Source organism: Chinchilla lanigera, unplaced genomic scaffold (assembly GCF_000276665.1).
Source record: "Chinchilla lanigera isolate Chin_1 unplaced genomic scaffold, ChiLan1.0 scaffold00022, whole genome shotgun sequence".
NCBI classification, from domain to species: domain Eukaryota; kingdom Metazoa; phylum Chordata; class Mammalia; order Rodentia; family Chinchillidae; genus Chinchilla; species Chinchilla lanigera.
Window position 1 is genome coordinate 3,040,097 of NW_004955423.1, and position 19,682 is coordinate 3,059,778.

Consider the following 19,682-nt stretch of genomic DNA (forward strand, 5'->3'; position numbering starts at 1 on the left):
TTCAGCTTCTTTCACTAAGGAGACAATACGATATTTATACATACAAGGCTGATTTATTTCACTTAGAAGTATGATCTCTTGTTGCATCCACTTACCTATAAAGTGGGTTTATCTCAGGTTTATCAGGTTTAGCTTTCTTTATAGCTGAGTAGTACTCCATTGTATAAAAATACCTCATCTTTTTTAACCATTCCTCAGTTGATGGACATCTGAGTTGTTTCCAAAACTTAGCTATTACAAATTATGCTTCTCAAATATGGGTGCACACATATCGCTGTGGTATGTTTTCAGTTCTTCTGGAAAAAAACCCAGAAGGGGAATAGCTGGGTCGAATGGGACCTCTAATCCTAGATTTTGAGGAATCTGCACACTGATGTCCATAGTGATTGTACCAGTTTACCTTCCCACCAACAGTGGAGAACGGTTCCTTTTTCTCCTCAGCCCCATCAGCATATGTTACTGGTTGATTTTTTGACGATAACTTTTCTTTGTGGGGGGTGAGATGGAATCTCAGTGTTGTTTTAATTTGCATTTCTCGAATGACCAGTGATGCTGAATATTTTTTCATGTATTTATGTGCCATTTGTATTTCTTTATCTGAAAAATTTGTATTCATCTCAGATGCCCATTTTTGGGTTAAGTCTTTGAATTTTGGGGGCATGATTTTTTTCAATTCTTTATATGTTCTAGATAGAAGTCCTTTGTCTGAGAGACAGTTGGCTAAATTTTTTTCCCAATTCATGGATTTTCTTTTCATTCTGTTGGTGATTTCTTTTGATGTGCAGAAGAGTAAGATAAGATCCCAGTTGTTGATTCTTTGAAGTATTTCCCATGCAGTTTGGTTTTTGTTTATGAACTCTCTGCCTACCCCTGTGTCTTCAAGATTTCTACCTATTTTCTCTTCCAGCAGATTTAGTGTTTCTGTTTTAGTATTTAGATCTTTGATCCATTTTGACTTTAGTTTTGTGCATACTGTGCTGTTTTTATCACAGTAGCTTTGTAGTATTATTTCAAGTCAGGAATTGTGATGCCCCCTTCCTTGTCTTTGTTGCCCAGAATTGCTTTTGCTATTCCAGGTCTGTTCTGGTTCCAAATGAATTTTAGGATTGTTTTCACTAATTTTGTGAGATATGATATTGGTGTTTGGATTGTATTAAATCTGTATGACAATTTTGGAAGTATGACTATTTGCACTATCTTGGTTCTTCCCATCCTGAGTAAGGGATATCTTTGCATTTTCTGATATCCTCTTTGATCTCCTTTTTCAGAGTACTGTAGTTTTCAATATAAAAGTCTTTTACTTTCTTCATTAGATTGATTCCTAGGTATTTCATTTGTTTGGATGCTATTGTGAAAGGTGTTGTTTCCCTGATTTCTCTCTCAGTGAGTTTGTTATTCGTGTATAGGACTGCTATTGATTTTTGAGTGTTGACTTTGTATCCAGCTATGCTACTTAATTTGGTTATTAAATCTACATGTCTTCTGGTAGAGTTTTTGGGGTCTTTTTTATGGAGTGTCACATCATTCACAAATAATGGTAATTTAACTTCTTCCTTTCCTACCCTTAATTTTTTCTCTTGTCTAATTGCTCTACCTAATGTCTCCAGAATTACACTGAAATAAGTGAAGTGATAGTGGGCATCCTTGGCTTGTTCCTGATTTTATAGTGAAAGCTTTCAATTTTTGTCCATTTAGTATGATGTTGGCTGTTGGTTTATTATAGATGGCTTTATTAGGTTGAGATAAAGATCTTCTATTCCAATTTTCTTTAGGGTTTTTATCTTGAATGGGTGTTGGACTTTATCAAACGCTTTTTATGCATTAAGATAATCATATATATGGTTTCTGTCCTTGGTTCTATTAATATGGCGTATTACATTTATTGACTTGCATATGTTGAACCATATCTACATCCTTGAGATGAATCTTACTTGATTATGGTATATAATCTTTTTGATGATTTGCTGCATTCTGTTTGCCAGCATTTATTGAGGATTTTTTTTAATTTTTTAATTTTTTTTGCATCTCTCTTCATTAGGGAGTTGGCGTATAGGTTTGTTTTTTGATTGGATCCTTCTCTGGTTTTGGTATCAGGGTAATGCTTACTTCCAGGAATGAATGTAGGAGTATTGCTTCCCTTTCAATTGCATTAAAGAGTTTGAAAACTGCTTCTGTTCTTTTTGGATTGAACAGGTGTGGTACTCACTCTGCTCTCAGCTACCTCACGTCTGGGCTGTAGTGTGGGGCAGAGTGAAAATTTGAAGCAATAGACTACAATTAGAGGTCCATAAATCCCTACTGATTTGTGAGCGTGGACTAGCATTATTTCCTCTTCAGTGGTCCTTTCTAGGTAGTAATAACAGCATATTTCAGAGAAATAGAAGTAAATGCTAAAAACATCAGCTAAAAAAGATTAAGTGGTTTCCTCAAAACAAAAATGAGAAGGGGGAGAGATAGGTAAGTTTTAGAATAAACTTTGTATTGGACTCTTCATAATTTGGGCATAAACATCTTTGATGGAAATTTAAAGAAAAAAGAAATGAAAACTACTGCCATAATGGAGGACAGAGAACAAAGTACTTAGACCTAGAGCAAGTTATTTAATTTCTGTTCTTTAGTTGCCTAATCCGTATATAGAAATAATATTGATGATTCCCTATTGTGCTATTTTGAGGGCTAAATAAGTTAATATATGTATGCCCCAAGTGGTAAATGTTATTTTATCACCTATTGAATGTTATTTTTACTATTTATATTGTTGTTACTATTAAGATATCTTATTAGCATATTAGTTGACTTCTTTATTTTAATGATTTTTTTCTGACAGCTTTAGTAGGAACTATAATTCTTCCCAGAAATAACATAACACAACTTTAGTATATTTAGTAATAAATTCTTTTTTGCCTCGTTTTATCATTTACTAAAATTAAAATATGCTTTCTAAAATTAAACAGAATTGTGTTTGAAGAATCTGAATGACTTATCATCCCTGGATTTGATAAAGATGGATGGAGATGTTAATTTCAAACCAACAGGTAATTTTTCTGTGGTTGTTAGTCAATGTAATAATTTCTCATTTAAGACTAAATAAAAACATTGTACTAAAATTTAGATGATGAGCCAGAGGTGGTGGCACATGCCTGTAATCCCAACTATTCAGGGAGCTGACGAGGAGGATTGTGAGTTTGAGGCCAGCCTGGATAACACAGTGAGATCCTGTTTCAAAAACAAATAAATAATATAATACAAAATAAAAGTTAAAGGAAAATTAAATTGTGATTTCCAGTCTTAACAATATAATTATTATTAGCCATAAAGTATAATAAATTTATAGCAGTCTTGTTTGTAAAATATAGAGGTTTTTTGTTTTTATTTTTGTTTGATTTTTTTTTTTTTTACAGACCCAGAATTTGTCTTCACCGATCGTGGTGATTTTTAGCAGAGAGTTTGAAATGCTTCAATATTTGGAGTGCTTTAGACCTTTTATAAATATTATAGATACTTTTTTCCAGTTCTTAACTATTCTAACATTTATTATGTAGATACTTACTTAGATTCTTATAGGGTAGGAAAAAAATACCTTTTCTTTCACTCATAGGTTCATTGATTGTCTGGGGCCAATAGGAAAGCATACAGATTTTCATATAAGTTCTATATGACATGAGACACATCATAAGCAACTGAAGGTTCAAAGAAGTGGTTAAACCTGAATATCTTTATGCTAAGTTTGATGAAGAGTGGAAAGTCATGGAGGAATATGATAGGACAAAGGGGCTAAAAGCTAAGTGTAGTAACCTGGAGGAAACTTAGCAAAGTCTTTTCATTTAGATTCTTTTCTACATTCTTTACCTTCAGGGATAAAGATACCATTTTCTTACAGGTATTGACAGGGTACCTCTCACATGGGAGTTTTATGACTGCTTCATGGAAAGGTCAGAAAGGCCTTGCACATGCTGTTTATAAAATTCCTTCAGCTTAAAATATTCAATATTCAAGATGTCATATTTAGGGGGAGATGTTCTGAGCCCTGCTACCTCCCCCCTATATTTAGTTTAAGAAAAAATATTTCATCTGAATATGGTGGTACATGCCTGTAATCTCAGCACTGGGGAGGCTGAGACAGGAGGATCCCTTGGAAGTTTAAAGCTAGCCTGGGCTACGAAGTGAGTTCAAGGTTAGCTTGAACTACATAGCAAGACCCTATCTCTGAAAACAAAAAGCAGGCCAAACCAAAACAAGCCAAATCCAGCAACAACAACAAAACAAAGAAAAAAAAATATTTCATAGTTTTTAGCACTCATGAGTAGAATTTTTTGGGGAAAAATCAACTTCATTGTTGTAGTTAATCCTTTCAAGAAAAGTTGAGGGGTGCTGGGGATTTAGCTCAGTGGCAAAAGCGCCTGTCTGGCAAGTGCAAGGTCATGAGTTCGGTTCCCGGTACCGGAGAAAAACCAAAAAAAAAAAAGAAAAGAAAGTTGGGGAAGGAAAAAAAAGGTTTTTTTTTTCAGAAGTCAGACTCTGTTAGTATTTGGCATGTATCTTCCATTTTAATGTAAATTCATATATTTCTAACTATACTATGGAAATACATAGTTCTGCATCATGCTTTATTTGTATTTAATATGTTTAAGATTTTTTTGGATTGTTTGTTTTTTATTATGGTACCAGGAACTGAGCCTTGGGAGTGCTACATTACATCCCCATCACTTTTTAAAAGTTTTTATTTTGTGATAAGGTCTCACTAAGTTTCCTAGGTGGGCAGAAATTTATAATCCTCCTGTCTTACTCCCAAGTAGCTGGGACTAAAAGTGGGTGCCACCACACCTGGCTAAAGTTAAGTTTTTAATAATTATTGTCCTGACTCAGTCCTAGATTAATAACATTCTTCCCCTTCTTTGCTGGTCCTTATTCTGATAAGCCTAATTTTGTCTGAGAATTAACTTTTTCATATTCTAAGGTGTGTCACTACAGGGAGCATGAAAGTTATTAATGTATTTTCTTCATCTATTCTTAGATAATTTCATTCTCATGAAGAATATTTTTCTCATATTCGTGCCCACCTTCAACCCCCACAGTGCTTCTTGAATCCACTGATGTTCTTCTAACATATTTAATAAATGATCTATATAATATTTCTTCTTCTTTTTCAGTCCTCAGTGAATACTACCTAATTGATTTTCTCTTCTTAACACTTTACTATTTCAACTTTTTTTTCTGCTTTTTAAATCAGTTTTTCTTGTTCACTTTTGTGCTCACCATGGGCTTCTTAGAGTTTCTAACTTTGCATCTTCATTTCCAATTTATGGGGCTGGGGATTTAGCTCAGCGGCAAAAGCGCCTGCCTGGCAAGTGCAAGGTTGTGAGTTCGGTTCCCGGTACCGGAGAAAAAAACAAAAAACAAAAAAACATTTCCAATTTATGTTCCTATCTTTGAAAAAATTATTTACCTTCACAGCTACAGCTACATATGAATTCAAAATTGTAGTTTTGATTCTAGTCTCTCACTTTTGCCACAAAATTTGATCCTCAATTTTTTATTGAAAATTTAACTTATGTGACATGATACTAGACACATTGAAGCATATAAAAGTTAACTTGATGTGGAACAATGTAAAGTGAAATGAAAATAAAATTTAGGTTTCAGAGTACCTGAATTTCACCTCCAGTTCTACTGTTTGCTAACTGCAGCCATACTCTAACCAATCCTCAGTTCATTTGTCTGAAAAACAGGAATATATTTTATGTCCTATTTACCTTAATGGGTTGATCAAGTGGGATAATGAATGCAAAAATATTTTAATGTAGCAAGAGTTGTTATTTTGTTTAAGGCTAAGAAAATACATCTTTGTTTGTATGTTGTTCTCATTAGTATTTTTACTAAGCCTAAGATTAAATATTTGATACCTTTGGTTTCTCTGTCATTCTGCAGCCATCCCACGTCCAGTTAGTCATCAAACACCAGAAAGATGATCCAGTCTTAGAGCTGAAAATATTCTGTATTACAGACTAGGATGATGTTTCTTAAAATGTGGTTGGGTCGACTACCTACAGTCAAAATCAGCTAGAGGTGCTATTACATTAAGAATGCAATTAACTGCACCACAGACCTACAAATCTCAGTTTGTAGGAGTAAGACCTAGTGAATTTTATTTTATCTCTTTGGGCTTAACCTTCTTCTGGATAGATATTTTGTTAGCTCTTTGATGCTTTACCAAAGATTCTTGTATTTCATTTAGTTACTTTAGGTGCCTTTAGCAAAAAGTTTGTTTCATAATTATTTGGCCCATCTTTGCTTGGATATAGGAAAATCTTTATATACTATTTATAATTAATTCTTTTTTTATGACTTCTTGTTCCTTTGTATTAATAATATTTTGTCTTTTAATTTTTTATATATGAATTCCTTGTGTGTGCATGCACTACTGATTGAACTCAGGACCTCTGTACTGAGCTACATTCCAACATGCAAACACCCCCCCACCCCCTTTTTTGAAGACAGGATCTTACTATGTAGCCTGGATGACCTCAATGTGTATGATCTTCTTGCCTCAGCCTCCCAAGTGCTGGGATTGCAGGTGTGCACCACTCCACCCAGCTAGAAACTCTCTTTCTAGATCCACTGTATCACCCTCATTTTGGTGAACATTTTTACTGGTCCCTTAATTCAGAAAGTGGCCTTTAGGCTCGTTTGGTTCTTTCTCCATCTCTGATTTTACTTCGTGTGTACTATGTCTTTTGTGCCTGTAACTCTGTTGGAATGCCAAAAAATATTCCCCTCTTCAGCAATCACATCACGTAAATATTGATTCTTTCCTTGAGTACAATATGCCAGCTTCCTCTTTTCAGCTGTTTTTTTGGGTATGCTCACAGTGCTTGAAATGGTTCAGAATTTTTAGACAACTTATAATTGCATCCAGTAACCTCTTAAGTAAACTCCATCAGTTCCTACCCCATCTATTTAGTTCCCACCCCCAGTTGACCTACTGTTCTATTTTCAGAACAGTTTGTCTTATTTTGTGTTTTTATTTTTATTGTTTTTATTTTGTTTTTTGTCTGTTTGTCACTTTGTTTTTTGCAGTACTTGGGACTGAACCCAGGGCCTGTGTATGCTAGGCAAACACTCTGCCACTGAGCTATGTTCCTAGTCAGTTTATCTTAAGGCTCCAATTTAATTAAAATGTGGCTGGAGAATTTTAACTGGTCCTATGTTATTTTTTACAAATCAAATGCAAAACCTAAACTCCTTTTAAAAGTTGTGAGCTCTTTAGTGGCCTCTCAAATCTATTATTTGCATTTCTTAATAAAATAGTAGGCAACATTTATTAAATGTTAAGCCAAGTATATATTTTTTAAAGTTGTATTTAATCTTCTTCACAATATTTCTGAGATGAGCACATTTATCATCCCAACAGCACATTAGGAACTGGTATCTAATTTATATCAAACTAACCCACCTACCTCCTCCATGGGGAAGCTATGTTTCTAACTCAGTCAGAGACCTGAACTCAAATCACCACCAAGCCATATTCCTCAGAACTGTACTATAAAGATAGTCTTTTTATTACTGTTCTCTTTTAATAAACAAATTTTTAATTTCTCCAGGTATAATTGATTTTATTTCTTCTCTGAAAAGGCATATTATTCACTTTAAAATCTTGCTCAAGACCATTTTCTCTACTAGGCCATTCCATATTGATCACTGAAATTAGTTTTAATTTCTTCTTCTCTACTTATGACTGTATATAAATATTATTCACTGGATTTTGTCCTCTTGCTATTTCTATGTGGTCATCTCCTTAGCCAACCTATAAGTTTAAGAGATTGTATGTTCTACATTTCTAGGTATACCAGATGTCATTATAGGTGCAGAATAAATGTTGAGAAAATGTCAAACTGATGAAAAAGGAAGTTATTTCAGCTAATTGGGGGAATGTTTATTTTTTCATGTTTTCTCATAGAGGCAGGAAGATTGATGGCTTGGTATTATATTACATTTGAAACAGTGAAGAAATTTTCTACAATCACTGGAGAAGAAACTTTATCAGATCTGGTAAGTTAATTTTCACTAGAAAATAAATAGCTTATGATATAGTGCAAAGTAACACTGGAGAAACAACTGATATAATAGTACAAAATATTATTAGAGAAACTAATGTGTATATCTCATACAATTTAAGAATGAATTCTGCTGGAAAGCATTTTTTAAAAAAAATTTTAAAGAGTAAAAAGGAAGGATAACATAATAATAGGGGGGCTTACCAAATTACAGACAAAGTGGTAGGAAATCATCATGGTTATTGTTTTACATATTGTTATCTACAAGATAGTTTCTCAGGAAAACAATAGACAAATAATAGTGAATTACAGACAGAAGAGGTAGGAGATTATCAATAGTTGTTGTACTATACTTTGGTATCTTCAAAGTGGCTTCTAAAGAAAATAAATAGAGCTATACATGAGTGACCTATTGAATAATCATTAACTTTTCTCAATGGTTGTTGTAGGGAACACATAATGATAGACATGCATCCATTTATGAAATAGGATAGGAACAATACAAACATTGCAGAGTTATGGATAGATTAGTAGGAAAATATCAGTGGCTGCTGTAATACATAGTGGTATCTTTGAAGTGGTGGAAAGCATTTTTAATAATGCTTATATCTCTTTCATTATTTCTCTGATCATGATAACATAGAATACTATCCTCCTAGGATATATTATCATTACAATTATATTTCTTACCAGAACTAAGAAAATTTATATATATCTATATATACCCCAAATAGGTGTGGCATCTACCTTACAATTTTCATGATAATACTGGTTACCTTGGTAGTGCCTTCTATGCAAGAAATATTCCAAGACAGTATAGCATGATGTTGTAGGAAAGTCTACCATGATTGAAGGACAGTGAGTTGCAATATGGTAACATGGTACCATGGTGCTATGTACTTGCAACCCCTCCCTAAATCTGTTGCACCAGAATCACAATAACAATGGAAACAAAATAGTATTAGTGATAGTCCAGAAGAAAGAATTGATTGTGAAGAAATGAATATAACAACAAGTTATGCTAAATATTAATAGTGAGGCAGCTCTCCGTTGCAGCAGTGAGCAGACTGCAGATGTATTGTTAGTATCTGAAAATTGCATTGGTCCTTTCTCCCTTTACTGGAGACATAAATATGAAGCAAGAGATTTGCAAAAGAAAACATTTTTTTCTCAAATATAAACCATTCATCTTTTTTACTTTAAATTTCAAAGTTTGTTATTGTACAAAAATACACAATAGAATTTAGTTATTAAAGAGTCACATATAAATATGATTCTTAACTAATAAGAAATCAAGAGTAAAAAATACCCAGTATTAACATTGATTTGTCTGATCTTGAGTTCAGCAAGTGTGTAAGAGAACTAAAACAAGTTAATTTCGTTTTATAGATGTGGGAAAACAAAGCACACAGAATGCCTGCCAGCAGGCCTGCACTACAGAATGAAAATTTGTTGATATCTAAAGAATTGCTAAGTAATTTCCATTACCAAATAATTGGGATAATGATTTGCAAACCAAAGAAGGGAAAGTAGTAAGAATAGGAGTAGCAGAAGCAGTTTACATTTATGAAGCATCACATTTAAGAGCAACACAGTATTTACTGGGTGTTTCTTACCGTATGGGAAGCCTTGAGCTTAATATAGAAAAATTTATCTTGTTAATCTTTACAATCTTACTGGTATAGTCCTGATGTCTAATAATAACATTATATGCCCTGAGGTTTGTTATATAACAGATGTTTATAAGCCTTTGTTAATGAATCCTTAATGAAGCAAAATATATAAAGCAGGTTCTTAATTCTGTTAACTAATAAAATTATGATGGCCCACGGCAGCATAAAAAATAAATTTGGAGAAAGATAATGAGAGAAAATTGGTAAAAAACATTTAATGGAAAAATGCCTAAATTTTATAGGTTGCGATGATAGCCAGCTGCAACGAATTTCTAGATGTACAATTAAGGATAAATGAAAAGAAAACACTGAATACTTTGAACAAAGATCCAAATTGGACAACTATTAGGTAAAGAAATTACATATGTTTTAAATAATTCTTAACAAGTTTCACCTAATTAACATAAATAATAAAATTTTGCTATGTATTTTTATATACAGATTTCCAATGAAAGGAAGAATTAAAACAAGAGAAATGAAAGTAAATTGGTAATAATTGTTAATTTTTAAATGTGTTATTATACTATTGGTTTACGATTATTAATTATGAAGGTTTTCTGTCTTAGTTTTAAAACATTTAAATGTTTTCTTTAATACAAAAAATTTACATAAAAATACAGAGTCAGAATGTAGATGTGAAATTAATTTCTAAGAACTTTTGGGTTTTAACTAAAATAAATTATGAATATTCTTAATCAACAACCATTTGTTGAGTATGTGTTCTGTTGATGCAAGGTAAAAATAGAAAACATGCTTCTTATTCTTCTTATCAGGAACTTTCAAGGTATCTTGAATGACAACCATGCACATAGAAATATTGGGGCAGTATTAAAATACATGTAATCAATGTTTTCTAAATGGTAGTAGCATTCTGGGAGAGACAAATAGTAAAAGCAAAAGCCTGAATGAAGGAATGCATATATGGCTGTGGATAACTTTTCTGTAAAGAATGGGTAGTTCATAGTAGAGGATTAGTAATTGGAATAGTAATTTAAGATTACACTGTACTTTGCAATGACAAATGCAATGATACCTTTTCTGCTAGGAACTAATGGTAGTTAAATAATGACTAAATCAGGGTTATTGTAAGAATTAAATGAAGTAAGGTATTGACTCAGTAAGGATTAGGTTTAGCCATGACAAGATCATTTGCATTTAAACTTTTTTGAGTAAAATAAATTCAGATTTAAGCAGTCTAGGACTTGCGTGGTAGTGCCATATCATACTGTATGAGTTCATTGAAAAATCCCAGTTAAGAAAGATGGAGTTAGTGTTGATGAGAGAAGACTAAGCGATTAAAACTAAGAAATTAAGAAGGCAGAAACTTAAAGGATAAAAATGTCAAACTAAAATGATTAATATTACCTTTGAAAAAAAATAGATCATAAATGCAACATATAACAGGTATATGAGAGAGTCCACCAAAATGGTACTGTTAGCCAGCATCCTCTACCAAAAGACTGTATGTAAATTTATGATTAATAAATGACACCCCCCACATACACATTCTCTTCTTGCTATGCTTAAGTAAAATGCAAAAGGTGGGAGATTATAATGTTAATCTAAATAATGGTATATATCTGCCAGCCCCGATCAAAAGACTGTATTATTCAACTTAAGACAGTTAATGGAAATGCTGAAATTACAGATAAAGTGTTACAATAAATTTTTGTGGGAAAATACCTTGATTTGGTTCAATATGGATGCAACAGAGTATATGTTGAGCAAATCAAGACACCAGGTTCTAGTTCTAGCTTAGTCCTTCATATACCAACATAAATGTGGTCAAGTCACAGTTACTCTGCACATTACTTATTTCATGTGTAAAATGAAAGAATTGAACTGTATGATCTCTTAAGTTTTCCATAATCCCTAAGACTTTTTGAATTGCTAGAGAAATACAGCTGAGAAAGAGAATATTAACTCTTTTAATCCAAACTATGGCTATGCCTGAGGAAATGCATGTAATATAAAATGATTTTATTAGGGTATTGGGAAACTAAAATTCAATGAAATGTCTGAAAGTATCCCAAAAAAAGAATGCCCTCCTCTAGCTGAAAGAGAAAAAAATTCCTTAGCTGGCTTATTTTATTAAGTCACCTAAACAAAATCATTTCACTTCAAGTTGCACCATTTAAATCAAAAGACCTAAGTACTCAGACATAAATACCTAGAAAATGAAGCAGTGTAAGATCACAGAACATCATTGCTTGCCTTATTTGGTGGAGAAAAACACATAGCCCTGCCATGGTTCTGTGCCAGCTGGCATAAATCCTTTTTTCTCTTCTCCCATCTCTGTTTTATTACTACTTCTTACAATAAGGTTTCCAACAAGGAAGGTTGACATCAAAAGTCTTTTTTATTACTAGAAATATTGCTTTAAATATCAAAAATTTAAAAAAATATCAAAAATTATTTCAAAACTATTTTCACTTTAGCAATTTTGCATGTACTCCATATTGTACACCTGTAGATAGTTTCATAAGTTTTATTTATCCAACATTTAAAGTAAGCACCTCACCCACATTTTTCTATCAGTTCTTTCTTTGTTAATAAACTGAAATTTTTGAGAGAAAGACAATTTGAGTGGGAAAAAAAGTGTAAAAAAGGACTGAACTTTCAGAAATTGGGAAAAGAAAGTTAACAAAGACCTGAAACAATAATACAAGATATACAATCATGTGGTATCATAGAAATCAAGGCAGAGAGAAATTCTAAGAAGGAATACTTCATTCAGTGATATCAAATATGTGAGGTAGTATCTTTCAAATGGAAGTTATGAAATTTCTTTTTTCCTCAGTCTCATTCAGGCTCAGCTGGGATGCATTCCTATACAAGATTTTGCTTTGACACAAGATATCTCAAAGATTTTCAGAAGTGGCTCACGAATAACAAGATGTATGTAAACAGAATTAATGGATTTTCATTATTTTTCTAGTTAACTATTATGCTAAGTTTAATATTGTAAACATTTTTTTTAGGGTTGTCAGATTTTGTGGCTGCTCAGGAAAAGAAGTTTGCTATATTACTGAATAGTTTGATTTTAACTAAATGCTTTAGGTGTAAACTTTGGGAGAACTCTCTGCATGTATCCAAACAACTGGAAAAAATTGGTAGGTACTGAACACAAACAGGTAGGTTAGCAGTGCCTACAATTTATTTTGTATTTTGCTATTAAGAAAATTATTACAGACCTTTAATGAAAAGATGTACTTATAAGCCAGTGTAAGGTATTATACTTTATTTTTCAAAATCTGATTTTCATTGCATCTGCTTAAATCATTCCATATGAAATCAACGGAGTAGTGCATGAAAAAATTAATAAAAATACTTTCACTGTAAAATTTGTTTTCATACCAAGAGTGAACTTTGTTTTAGTAATTAACTAACTAACAATGTGTTGCTGTCTCTTCCACTTCTATGACAAGTATTTTGCTGTGAACTCAATGACAAGATATAGAGTTAACAATTTTGGCTATTCCCAATTAATTACAGAAAACTGTATCACTTATTTTTATCTTAACTTTTCTATTTTCAATAATAATAGGATAGCAGTTCTTATCTTCACAGAGATTTAGAAAAAAGATTGTGCCTGATTATTGTTTGTCTACTGGATCCTAGTATAAATAAGGTAGACACTGAAAAACATTACAAAAACTGGGATAAGGGTAAAGGACTTTTATTCTGACACAAAGTATTTTTCAGTATGGTACCTCTGACTTTGACTTAACCCTTCTTAAATAGGTATAATTCTAAACAGAGAGCCGTTATCCCATGACTGAGAACCTTGTTAGTTCTATGATTTTGTATGTGTCTTGGGGACATTAAAAATTATGTAATGAGCCTTTGGGGATTTTTGTGTTATTCTCCAGCTCTTCTTTGAAGTCCTACTTATTGTTTCTGTAAAATTTGAAATCAGTGGGGTAGTAGAACATTGACCAGAAGACTTTAGGATTAGCTAGTGAAAGTAAAGTCAGGTCAAAATCGGGTAGAGATTTCTGATAGAAAGGCTCATCTTCCTACTGAAGCCCTAGCAAGCCAAATGCCACACCACAAAGGCAAGTATTCTAGACTGGAAAGGGGGTTCCATACAAAATTTGGAAAATAGTACTCTGGTCTCTCTTGACTGCCAAACAGTAACGTGTTCTACATACATACTAAGTATAGCCAGGTATTTCCCACGAGAAAACCGATATGATAAAGAAGTAATATAATCTAAACAAAAGACTAAATCTAAATTCTTAGTGAGCATGATGAATTGATTTTCAATAGTGACTATGAATTAAGAAGTTAAAAGTCAGGAAAAGTTTTGAGGGAAATGGAAATGACTATTAAGGAAGTATGAATACTAGAAGCTGTATTGTAAAATGACTAATAGAATACTCAAGAATAGACTGGAAGGAAAAGATTGAGAGGAATCAGAGCTTACTTTTTTTTTAAAGTAACAACCCATTTTCATTGAAATTATCTCATTCCTACCAGACCCAACCCATTCTAAGATACCAGCATTAATCCTCATAGGAGGGTGAAGCTACAGTGACCTTATTACCTTCCACTACTGGGCCTTTCCTCCTAAAAATTGCACCACTTCAGCACTGCTGTACCAAGGACCAGATCTACATCACACAAACTTTTGGGGTACACATTCAAACCATACATAAATCATAGCAGATTGACTGAATCATTAAAAAGTTTTTACTAATGTAGTTGTTAAGTAATTAAGTATAGATTTCATTTAAAAATTGCTCTTTGGGCCGGATGTGGTGGTGCATGCCTATAATCTCAGCACTCAGGAGGCTAAGGCAGGAGAATAACCAGGAGTTCAAGGCCAGCCTGGGCTGCATAATGAGTCTAGGTCAGCCTGAACTCATAGCGAGACATTGTCTCCAAAAAAAAATGTTCTTTGATAAATTTTCCACAGGTATAACATTGTCAAATGCCATGGTAAATGCAGGTTTGACTTCCTTTAAGAAAATAGAAGAAACAGATGCAAGGAAACTTGAACTAGTATGTAAAATTCACTTTTTCTTAATATTACCAGAATTATATTTAAATTAAAAAACCTTACTTTTATATCTTTACTTATATTAAAATTATTTTATTTTTCATAGACATAAGTATTTTTATTTACTGAGGTTTTGGGTGATAAATATTATTAGTTGTGTTGATACTAAAAATATCTTACTAAGAATTTTAAATATTGTGCTAAGAATATAATTATGTAAATGTGTTTAGATTTTAAATAGACATCCCCCTTTTGGGACCCAGATAAAAGAAGCTGTGATGTATCTACCAAAATATGAACTTGAAGTAGAACAGGTAAAAAATTTTTTTAATCTCTTAAGTATTTTGATTGTCTTCTTGGAAATAGAGCTACCGATAAGTAGACTAGGAGCTGAGTTTTATTAGTAGGATTATTTTTTTAACACCTCTTATGCCTGTTCTTTTTTGAAGATTGCAAGATATAATGATGCTAAGGCAGAAATATTGGTGACTGTCATATTAAGAAACTTTGAACAGCTACAAACTAAAAGAACAACACCGAATTTTCACTATACTACCTTAATCATAGGTGATGCAGATAATCAAGTGGTTTTTAAGCAAAAAATTATGTAAGTAGTTATGAAATTTCTATTTTATTTTTAAGTATATATGTACTATAAATTAAAAATTCCACTAAAATATAGAGTAGTAAGATCACTATGGGACCAATTAAATTACATTTTCCTGAGATGATAATAGTTTCTCTATTTGTATATGACAGAAAGTATTGCATATGTCATTTTAGATTGTTAATATTTCATATTCATATCACCATGGGCTAAAATTAGTGAATAGATGATCTTTAGAAGATCTTTCTGAGTTCGTTGACTTTTTTCCAGTCATTCAAGGCCTTACTACTCTTTGGATATAGTCATCCTCTTACTCAGCTCAAAATATATTTTCAATTTCCAAATTAAAACCTAACAAACTAAAGGAGGAACCCTCCTTTATATCTAGTTCTCTAGCATGCCATTCTATAATTTTCACTTCAGCATTTCTCTAGATACTATTATTTTCTCCAAGGATGTCATAAACAAACTGAGGATATCAGTTGCAGCTACATCCAATGTTTCTTAATACCTACATTCAAAATATTGAATTATTTGATATTTATATGATACAGATGTTTTCATCATCCATATATACTGTAGAGAAGGAAATTACAAAATGATGTTTCACATTTCTGTCAAGGTCAGATAGCTAATTAATAGCAAAGTCTAGATTTGAACCAGAGCATTCCAACACCAGAGCCTGTTCTCTTAACCATATTACTCTACTCATAGGTTCAGGAGAAACAGTAACTCTGAAATAGGAATCTCAAATAAATAAATAAATAAGTGGTAATCTCCTAATTGTTTCTGTATACATACAGGATAATAGGATATTCTTTTCACTGGTAACTACTCCCATGCCATTGTATAAATCTTTGTTCTTGTGACTATTAAATCTAATGATAGCCCCAACTATAGGAGACTATAAACTATTAGGCGTGATTGAAAAATATAGTGAATGGTTAAATTTTAAAAGATTTATTACAGTAAAAGATGCATTGTCATTAATCTTCCTCAAAACTTACCTTCACTTTAAACACACTTTGCCCATCATTCTTGCCACTTTCCTAAACGTTTCTAGAAGTTCTCTTTCATGAGTGTCTTTAGCAATAACTGTCTTAATGATCTGAATCACCTCAAAATGTTTACCTTTAATGGTCATTTTTACTTTGGAGAAGAACCGGAAGTCACAGAGTGCCAGATCCTCTGAATAAAATTGAGGACACTCCATGTTTTATGCCTTCCCATTGGATTACACTTGAAAGCATGATTTGCCGTAGTTTTGATCATACCTCTTAAAAAGTGATGCAAAAGAACTTACAGAACTGCTTCAGAAAGTGGCAAAGATGTTAAGTTAGGGGAAGTATTTTAAAGAGGATTGATGGTAATGTGTCTTTTACTAGTAAATACAGAATCCACCAAAAAAAGTAAACATCAGGAAAAGAAAAACTTGTATAAATATTTTAATACAAAATTTATTGAGACCTCATAAGATTAGTACAAGTTACCTTTGGCCTCTACAATTACAAGAGGTATTCATAGTGGTAGCCATAGCTTCCAGATATTTATTAGTATGGTGAACTGTTAATGTGTATGTACATTTTTTTGGTGGACTCTGTATTTTAAAAATTTAAACATTCACTGTATATTTTCATCACACCTCATAAGTTCAGTCATGTAATTTGGTTGCTGGTTTGTGATATTAAATACAAACTATTTCAAATCAACTCTAAATATATTGTTGTTCTTACAAATAAATGTAATTTATGTATTGCTAGTTTAGAGTGGTAGTGACTTAAGGGCAAGCTCATGTGTTACTAGTAACAATTACACATTCCAGGTAGAGTCAGTGCAACTTGGAATCAGCTATACTTAAGAGAATTATGCTCAATATAGCTCCATTTTAGTGTAGTGGTGCATGTGTGTAATCTAACTATTTGGGAGGCCAAGGTAGAAGGATCATAAGTTTGAAGCCAGCCTGGGCAACTTAGCAAGACCTTGTCTCAAAATTTTAAAAAATGGGTTGGGGATTTAAGTCAGTGATACAGCACTTGCCCAGCATTCATGATGCCCTCTGTTTTATCCCCACTACCACACACAAAAAAAATGAAGATAGTTTAGTCATTCTTCCTACTCAGAATTTAGAGGACCTAATTTTTAATAATCAATTTCTTTTTACTACTAGAAAAGACTTGTCCTAGGAACAATCAGCCCTTGGAAATTAATATGTTATTTCATTTAATGTTTGAAGCACTATTTGAAATGTGCATTTCCATTTTTCAGGGATTCTGTTTTGATAAAAACTGGAAATTGGACTAAAAAGATTGATGTGAGGCGAGCACTTATATCTGAAGATCTTAGCATAAATCTAATTAGCTCTGATTTGGGTAAGTTAATCAAAGTAGTGAAGTTATGAATATAAAAGGTATGATAGCATTTAAAATTATTTGCTTTATGCTGATACAAAAATGGTATGTACAAATATATTTGGATATTATGAATAAGCTTTAAGGGAAGTTTCATATATTTAGATATAGAAAAGATAACATAACCTGGATAATGTAATTCAAATTTTAATTGTTCATTCATAGACATTTTATATTTTAATATAGTTAAATGTCATTTGTTGTAGGAACATTGATTTTTACAATGATAGATATATAAATTTTCATTTGACATACCTTTTAACCTTTTAAAAACATTTAAATGTCCTGGGCACATGTATGGGTTTATATGACTTCAACAAGCATTTGTATATATTTCCTTTTTCTAGTTGGACTTGATATTCAGCAGAAATTTACAGTCTTTTACTCAGGACCCAAATGGTTTGGAAATCAATTCATTATACAAAGAAAATCAGAAACAGAGATTTCTCATTCTAAATATCTGGATAGATCTACTGTAGGAGGACCTAATAAAGGTAAATAGCTCTATTGATTTCTATTTTATTTTGAAACACCAAATGACCAGGGGAGTATCAACCTTATAGTACTTCTTCACTCAGGCTGTGGATACTCTGGTATAGGATATTTAGGGTACATAATATTCACATTCATAACCTATAATAATAGTTCTCCCTTATAGTTAGTATTTGTCAAATTGAGGTGATTTGGAGGAGCATAGATTATTTGATTAGTCTTTTTATATACATCATCTCTTTTTCATAGCTTCTTCATTATTACGGCCATTGTCAAAAAAACATGATTATAAGAATCTAATGATTTGATGAGGCAAACAAGAGTGAAAATGAATTTAATTTTTGTGAGAATTTTATACATACACAGAAGTAGACAGAAGTATATAATGAGCTCTCTGGTATTCATGAGCCACCCGCAGTAGTGATCAACTCACTGATAATATTGTTTTATCTATAAGTTAATTTCCCTCTTCAATATTTTAAAGCAAAATTTAAGTATATTATCCCCTCTGTAAATGTTTCATTATAGATCTGTAAATGGTAAAGATATTTTTAAAAAGTATATTAGTTTTATACATAAAAATTAATGTCATCCAATATAGAGGTGAGATTCAAATTACTAATTTTCTGATTAATGTTCTAGATATACACTATCTTGATATACCAGATTCCTTCTAAGTCCTTTTGGCTTGGACCTCATAGTTTTGACAGTTTCTTTGCTGTGCAGAGAAATATACTCCCTCAGGCACATCTTATATTTCTAGTTTCAGATCTGTAGTTTTTTCTCCAATAAGACTTGGTTTCTTTTAATGTTAGTAGTTTTTTCACATCACAGTCTGTGTCCTAGAGGAGCAAATTGTCATTGAATGTTCATTATTTCTTAGATTTTTCCATAAACAGGGAATATGTGACTTTTTGTTTTGTTTTGGTAAAATACATATAACATACACATAATTCATACTTATAGGTCCAAATCAAATTCAGAACTATAGGCTTTATCTTTAAACTCAATTATTTGTATCTCTTTTATGTCATGCTGAAAATTTTGATTTTCAGTGATTCAAAAACTGATACAATGTCACCACTTCTCCATCATCTTCATACATACTACAGACAATAAATAAGCTGAGAATAGAAACACCAAGCTATAATTCTTTTTAAATTTTAATGTATTTTTATTTTAATGTAATACAAGAAGATTTTAATAAAGAAAATGTAAAAAACCACTCTTCTATGAAAAAGTAAAACAGTATTCCATAACAAAATAGAAAATGACAATAGTTAATATACAATGTGTCATAATCTTAAAAAAATGGCCAAAATTTTACTCAGAATACAAATCATAGACAAAAAAGACTTTTACAAAGAAGAAACATAGATAAAGGCACAGGACTTTCTCTTCAGTGAACTAAGAGAAACTAGCAGAATAAATGAAACAAAGTTT

At 32.0% G+C, this 19,682-nt stretch overlaps 1 protein-coding gene across 3 annotated transcripts in view; it reads left to right on the top strand.

Annotated features, from left to right (window-relative positions):
* Hfm1 (HFM1, ATP-dependent DNA helicase homolog) overlaps positions 1–19,682 on the top strand; it is a 94,669-nt gene that overhangs the window by 46,374 nt on the left and 28,613 nt on the right. For all 3 annotated transcript variants that reach the window (XM_005385067.2, XM_013514356.1, XM_013514357.1), the window contains 11 exons: positions 2,955–3,035; positions 7,958–8,049; positions 9,970–10,076; positions 10,169–10,216; positions 12,528–12,625; positions 12,709–12,840; positions 14,649–14,734; positions 14,963–15,046; positions 15,182–15,339; positions 17,605–17,708; positions 18,095–18,241. In XM_005385067.2, the coding sequence (XP_005385124.1) occupies positions 2,955–3,035; positions 7,958–8,049; positions 9,970–10,076; positions 10,169–10,216; positions 12,528–12,625; positions 12,709–12,840; positions 14,649–14,734; positions 14,963–15,046; positions 15,182–15,339; positions 17,605–17,708; positions 18,095–18,241 (1,137 nt within the window). The remainder of the gene's footprint in view (positions 1–2,954; positions 3,036–7,957; positions 8,050–9,969; positions 10,077–10,168; positions 10,217–12,527; positions 12,626–12,708; positions 12,841–14,648; positions 14,735–14,962; positions 15,047–15,181; positions 15,340–17,604; positions 17,709–18,094; positions 18,242–19,682) is intronic.